At 29.1% G+C, this 7,891-nt stretch overlaps 1 protein-coding gene across 1 annotated transcript; it reads left to right on the forward strand.

Annotated features, from left to right (window-relative positions):
- Positions 1-610: 610 nt before the first annotated feature.
- Positions 611-7,891, forward strand: LOC136086804 (uncharacterized). The gene is made up of 7 exons (XM_065809294.1): positions 611-900; positions 2,778-3,013; positions 5,241-6,157; positions 6,264-6,368; positions 6,539-6,659; positions 6,795-6,949; positions 7,301-7,891. Exons 1-7 carry the CDS (start codon positions 611-613, stop codon positions 7,889-7,891), a joined length of 2,415 nt encoding a protein of 804 aa, XP_065665366.1.

Below are 7,891 nucleotides of genomic sequence, written 5' to 3' on the forward strand. Positions count from 1 at the left end.
AATCGATCTATTGCAAATGCAATAGGTTTTTCAATTAGGACGATTCAAAACTGGATACGAAAACTTAAACAAGATCAAAATACAGTGCCTAAAAGGCGTGGCAGAGCGGCACGAGATGATATTGAAAGACAGAGAGAAATTGAATTATTAATTAATGCAAATAATCCATTAACTACAATCGACATTGCAGAATTAATGCCCGAAGAACATAAATGCTCGACAACTACAATTAAAAGAGAATTAAAACAAATGGGATATACCCGTAAAAGGCTTAAATCGGTCGTCGTTGCGAGAAATTCAGCTCATGTAATAGCAACAAGGTTCACGTTTTGCAATCAAGTTTCTTTTCTGCAAAATTCTGATCTGATTGATATTGATGAAACCGGTTTTAATTTGTACGATCCACGACATGGATATGCATTGTTGGGAAGTACCCCATACATTACAGTCCCCACACGGAGGAAGGAATGTTAGCTTAATATGCGCAATTTCAGTTACGGGATGTATTGGTTTTATAATAAAGGTTGATGCCTTTAATACTGCTAGCATGAACGAGTGGATCGAACAAGATTTAATACCAGCTTTAAGTGATTGAAGATATGTTGTAATAATGGACAATGCGCGATTCCACCATTCATCAACTGTAAAATCAGCATTTCGAGAAAGCAATTGTACAATCCAGTTTTCACCACTTTACAGCCCTCAACCTAATCCTATCGAGGAGTTTTTTGGTATGATGAAAAATTTATTTAGAAGGATACAACCACGACCTAATAATTCACAAGAAATGATCAACATAATTAATGAGATTTTAACAGGTTTTATTGAATACTCTATTGAAAATTATTATTCTCACATGTGCGAGTGGGTGTTAAAAGGAATTCAGCGTAATGAGTTTATGTGATTAATTTATGCTTGAATTTTTTTTCTTAATTTACTGTAAAACCTTTGAAAAATAGAGTAATATTATTACGAAAATACTTGTGGACGGGACGAAAATAATTATGGACGCAACAAAAATAATTATGGACTGCAACGAAAATAATTATGGACGCGACGAAAATAATTGCGGATGATACTGTAATAACTTAAGTCGTAAAGAAAGAAAACTTTTTGTTTGAAATATTTAGGTTTATAGGCAAAATAAAGTACAGCATCATCTCAATGATTTGAAGAATATTTTGCGAATAAAATTTTTTTGGATAAAAAGCAAAATATATTTGTACTCTAGATATTGTAAGGAATAATTATGTTATTCATTTTTACCTGCCATTTTTTTAAAATCTTTTTTAAATTTTTTATTTAAAAAAAGCAGCCGTGGCGCAGTGGTAGCGCACTTGCCTCGGAAACAAAGGATCCTTGGTTCAAACCCCACCTCTCGGCAAGTTTTGCGACATCGGTCAGGAAGGAGGCGCAAACTTCCAGTTAAATGCTCATCCGCAGTGCTCTGTGATAAGACCGTAATGACTTCTTGGGGTACCTAAATAAAATTGAAAAAAAAAAAAAAAATCGAGATAGGGTAGAGCGGAGCATATCGGAACAGTGGGGCATAACGATACAATTATGCCTGAAGTCTTGTATCTCAGCTAAAAAAGCGATACAACGCGAAAATATTTATCTTGAACTATAGCTAATTTGCTTTATTTATGAAAAGTTTATATTTTCAGACAGTATTTTTTATCCTTTTTTTGATTCTGCTTTAAAAAAAATCTGGAATTGAACTTTTTAAATACTATTAATTTCAGTTAAATGACTTTTGTGGCGCGTATCGGGACAACAATTTATTTATAAAATTGACTATATTACTACCATTTCGTAATGCTGTTTACAGCTTGATGATTTTATTATTAATATAAATTTATAAAAAAAAATAGTGTTAAGTATGATTAGTTTATCCGTAACTAGCATTTGTTGCTTAAGTGTCCCTATATGCCCCGCTCTAATTATCAAAACGCAAAGCAATTTTTTATTTTTTTAATTTAAGATTTAGCAACATTTTAAGCCTAGTTCGAACAATTTAAAATTTAAAGTACCAAACAAAAAAAATAGCAATCTAAATTCTAGGAATGATCATCAGCATCAAATAAAAATTAAATTTTGGTTTTGAATGAAAAGGCCATACTCCGAATAAGTTATAAAAATATGTATTTGGCTTTTAAGTTATAAAGACATTTTAATTCAATATTAAAAAGTCCCTCATATTAACTTTTAAATTTACATTGATTAAGGGTTAATAGATTTAAAATTTAAAAAAAAACTAAGATTTTGTTTATCATTTATATTTTTAAAAATTTATAATAAATCTGATTTCAAAATTCTTTTAAAAAAAATACTTCGTAAAAAATTTCTATAAATTTATTATTACCATTATTTTTTTACATTAGGCTTTATATTTCTTTTGCTTTAGGGTAATTTTTTATAAAATATTCTTTAATAATGCTTTCAAGCTGACTACAACCCATATCCCAGAATAATCTATTAAGATTGGTGAATTCAGTGTGTAAATTTTCAACATAAACATTTATTCCTAATCTCCATTTTTCACCATAAACACCTGTATCTAATCTCCATTATTCATTAAACTGATTTACATGATTTTCAAGTAAATGCATTTTTGGTGTTACAGAATCATCTGGTCATGTGAATTTATAAAGTTCGATAAGTTGTTTGATTGCTAAATTTAAAAATTGACAAGATTTTCCATTATACAATACATGATGACAAAATAATTCTCAATAATATCAAATTATAAAAATAAGTAGTTTACTGATACACAGAGCTGCAAGAGCATCACAGAGCATCACAGAGCATCACAGAGCATCACAGAGCATCACAGAGCATCACAGAGCATCACAGAGCATCACAGAGCTGCAAGAGCATCACAGAGCATCACAGAGCATCACAGAGCATCACAGAGCATCACAGAGCATCACAGAGCATCACAGAGCATCACAGAGCATCACAGAGCATACTGCAAGAGTAAAACCAAAAAAGTTAGTTAAGTATTTACCAAGTTCATGAATACCATTATCTTAAAATTGTATGAACTATTTGTAATATTATGACACTTACAATGATATGAAAAAAACTTTTTAAATTTCTATCTCACGTTGATAGATAATAAGTGAACACCAGTATCTAAAAATTCAAGGTCTGTAACTAGCTTATAAATCAAATTGCATAATTCAAGCAATGATTGATGCTACAAATAGATCAAAAAATATTAAAATAAGTCAAATCAATTCATAAATCCAGGCATTATAAAAATTGGTCTTCAAATATAATATCAAATACAACAATAAAATTTTTTCTTATATTTGATGAAACACTTTGTTGTATATATACACACACATTTATATAATAATAAACTTCATTCTCTTTATTACACTTTATCAATCTATTTTGTAGAAAATTTAAAAGCAAGTTTTATGTATTAATTTTAATTACAAAAACTTCATCCGCTTTATTAAACATTATCATCCTATTTTGTACAAAGTTTAAAAGCAAGTTTTATTTATTAATTTTAATTACGAGTAAATCTAATGAATAATATTTTTATTTCAATACAATACCTTCTTTTTTTCCTCAATTCATAATAAAGTATTCTTGGTTTATGTACTTTCAAAACATTTTCTGCACTTTCTGGCTCACACAAAACTTGAATTTCAAGTGTATCTTGCAGAAAAGCAATTTTTTAAAGATAGTCTGTAATAATGCTATTAAAAAACATGATTGGACATGCTTGAAAATGTATTTGTCAAATTCTGGTTTACCAATAGTTTTACTTTTTAATGCAAATTCTCGAGCAAGTTTTATATCAATCGACATTCATCTTCTAACATAATAAAAAATTGATAGACATTTTACGCAGTTTATTGGAGCTTTGAAAACGTTGTTACCTCTATTTTCGTTGTTACCTCTATTTTCGTTGTTACCTCTATTTTCGTTGTTACCTCTATTTTTGATGTTTCTATGAGTAGTATAACAATTCATACACATTTTCTCTAGATAAATACACTGAGAATCTTTGATATATTTATTCCATATATTTGATAAACTTAATCCATTAATTTGATCAATTTTACTGTCACTTCTTAAACTGTCTTTTCTTAAAAGATTTCCACATATGCTCTTGATAAATTTTGTTGACAATTAATCGCCATTATTTGCGGACCTATTTTTGCGAAAACTACCCTATTAAAAACCATTATACTTTTTTATAAAAAAGTGACAGGTAATACAGATTACCATTTTCGAAAAGTAAAAAGGAGTATTATTAACAATTTACCAAAATCTTACAAAAATTTTAGCTCTTCTAAAATATAAATTAATAGAATGTGTTAAGTTTGCTAATAACAAAGCTTTGTTGATCATAGTAAAGCGATCTTACAACTTCAAAATCTATTAAGTCTTATAATTAATCAAGTTCATTTATAATCTGTTTTGCTTCATTTCACAAGAAATAGTTCACCAATAACAAAAACCACAAGCAAACAAGCAAACTGGTTAACAATATAAAATGAAAGCTTAACACGATTAATCAAAATGACGGTATTTACATATTTGCAGCTAAAGCATGCGTATAATAAAAGTTCATGTTTTAATAAGTATTGAATCACCGCGCTTACTACATTGACTATCTTATAGCCTGACTCGCAACGGAGTGCTGCTTCATCGACTGAAAAATACTCTGACTCGCAACGGAGTGCTGCTACATCAACTTAGGGTTTGGTTTAAGCAGGCAGTCTATCAAATAATAAAATACAAAAAAATAAAAAGTTTTCCAGTCTTTAAAATTAAAAAAAACCTCAAACTGACATTTTAAGGTAGTAACTTTAAAGACGACCATGCAAGAATATATATATATATATATATATATATATATATATATATATATATATATATATATATATATATATATATATATATATTATATATATATATATATATATATATATATATATATATATATATATATATATATATATATATATATATATATATTAGACTGCTTCATTTTGGGGTCATGAAAAAATTTAAAGTACCATGGAGTTTTATCTGCTGCGCAGACCCCTATTTTATTAGTAGATTTTTTTTTTTTTTGAGTTTTAACCACTTTTAGGGGTTGCTCAAGTGCCCTAATGGTCTAATTTTAGACTTATTTACCCTTTTTTAAGCTTATTTTCAACACGTTTGAGCGGGTTCTAAAACTCAAAATAATTCTATTTTTTTTCTTGAAGATATTGCTTTTTTATTAGACCAATTAGGAGATAGAAAAACAAGAATAGGTGGATTAGACACAAGGTACATTTCCTCTGTTAACAGGAGTTTATCCAAGTTTGAAATGAGATCAAGTTTGAATGAAACCATGTCAGAGAGTGAAATCAGCTCAAATGGATCCGATAAAAATGAAGATAATGATGATTTCCCGTATCCAGATCCAGAGTTAAAGAAGAAAGTCAAAAAACCAGATACTGTTCTACTTCCAAAAGATATTCTCAAGAGAACTGCTGATACTGCTGTTGGGGAAGGATTAAGTCATAGGCAGCATACTGCCATGGTTAATAGTATAATTGCTAAATCAGGTGGAAATATAGATGAATTTAAATGTTCAACCTCTACAGCATTAAGAGCAGCAGATAAAGTCATTTATGATGAATCAAAGAGGATCAAGGACCATTTGAGAAATTTCAGAAATAATAATAAGAACATTTTAGTTCAACTCCATTTTGATGGAAAAGTATGTCATGAATATACTGATGGGAAAAAATCAGAAAAAGATCGATTAGCAATATTAATAAACGGTAACATGGAAACGCACCTGTTGGGAATTCCAGCTATTTCTTCCGGAACTGGCGAAAATCAAAAAAATGCGATCAGAGATATCTTGAATTGCTTTGACCTTACAAACAGTATACAAGCTGTTACATTTGATACAACCAGAATCAACACTGGAAACAAAAATGGAGCTGTTTCTTTACTGGTAAATGAAGTTTTTCAGCGACCAGTTTTATCTATTACATGCCAACATCATATAAACGAGCTACACATAACACATTTCTGGAAAAATTATCCAAGTAGTGCTACTTCTGGACCAGATAATATGCTGTTTAAAATATTAAAATCAACATGGAATGATCTTGATGTAGAGAACCAGGTAGGGTTTTACAAAATTGGTTAACATTTTTGTAAAACATTATTGTACCCTAGTATTTCTTCAATTTTGAGCTCTTTGATTTTTTTTTGACATTTTAAATAAAAAGGTGTTGAGAAGATTGACTATTCCAGATGAAACATGGCTTGGTCATCAAAAGCATGAAAGCATAACGTTCTGCAGAAATATTATCACCCATGGGTCTCTGAAAAAGGTAGCCCGATGACTAGATGTTTTAATATGTAGTTATGTATACAATATGTACTATGAAGTAGTAATATATCCTAGATTTTTCTTGTTTAATTCTATTATTCTTTATAAGACAAAAGTATACATACCTATGTTTATTGCATTATACCAATATACTTCTGGTTTAATTTTTAGGATGGGGCTACAAGGAAGGACTACATTGAGCTGACAGAGCTTACACTTATGGTGCTTTCTGAGGAAAAGTACAAGTTTCGTACACCCGGAGCAATTCATCATGCCCGTTTTATGGCAAAAGGTAGAGAGTTTTAGGTTTATGATAGGAAAAAGTCCAAAGTTAAAAATTATAGCTTCATAGCAAAAAAAAATGAATTTGTTATACATGATCAAATATTTAGCTTTTCAAAAAAAATAAAAATGTATATTTTTATAGGTATCTACTACCTAAAGCTCCAGCTTATGATGGATGCAATACCCAGTCTGACAAATCGACTGAAAAATGAAATTACTGAAGTGGCAACTTTTGTGGCTGTTTTCTATACTACCTGGTTTCTCAAAGCTGAACTATCTGCTGTGGCTCCTCGTCAGGTAGGTACCAAGTTAACAAGTATGATATATATATATATATATATATATGTATATATATATATATATATATATATATATATATATATATATATATATATATATATGATATATATATATATATATATATTTATATTATATATATATATATATATATATATATATATATATATATATATATATATATATATATATATATATATATAATATATATATATATACATATATATACATATATATATATATATATATATATAAGGATTCTATTATAAATAAAAAGTTTTGATTAAAAGTTTCTAAAATATAAATTTTTTTAAGGTAAGCTAGTTACTTAACAATTTTTTGTTTATCCAGGATATGAGAGCTCTTTGGCAAATGAATAGGTTTAAGGAGTACAATTTGATTGGGGCAGAATCAGTCATTGAATCAATCAAACGGCACATATGGTTTCTGGACCCTTACCTTGTTGTTCTTGCCTTAGCTGATGAATACTGTGAAGAAAGAGGTGAAATTGCTCAAAAATTATACAGCTTTGAATTTCGTAGCTTAGATAAATATTCGTTAGCCCGAATAAAAGCTAACATGGAGGTCCTCAATTCTTTAGACTTCAGTGGACCGAAGCCACCAAGCTTAGTTGAATTGGTCACAGAAAATTCGTGGCTTTTGTTCCTTATGATGGGGCAGAGTAAAAGTGACTGTCAATGGATGAAAACCCCGCCAGAGTATTGGACTTGTAACGATTTCTACTTAAAATTTAAAGATGCTATTTTTAATCTTGCAGTTGTTAATGATTGCTCTGAAAGAACTGTTAAACTCATAAAGGACAACATTGATATTGCCAGAAAGGAAGAAAAAAGACAAGATTCACTTTTATTCATGCACAATTACAAAAGGAAGTATGTAGGAAAAAGAAAAACCTCCAAGAAAAACAAAAAAACAATATAA

This window comes from Hydra vulgaris, chromosome 11 (genome assembly GCF_038396675.1).
Source record: "Hydra vulgaris chromosome 11, alternate assembly HydraT2T_AEP".
NCBI classification, from domain to species: Eukaryota; Metazoa; Cnidaria; class Hydrozoa; order Anthoathecata; family Hydridae; genus Hydra; species Hydra vulgaris.

Coding starts and splice junctions, on each gene's coding strand:
- LOC136086804 (XM_065809294.1), top strand. CDS start 611: ATGGACAATGCGCGATTCCACCATTCATCAACTGTAAAATCAGCATTT. Junction 901..2,777: donor ATTCAGCGTAATGAGTTTAT/GTGATTAATTTA, acceptor ACTGATACACAG/AGCTGCAAGAGCATCACAGA. Junction 6,369..6,538: donor CCCATGGGTCTCTGAAAAAG/GTAGCCCGATGA, acceptor TTTAATTTTTAG/GATGGGGCTACAAGGAAGGA.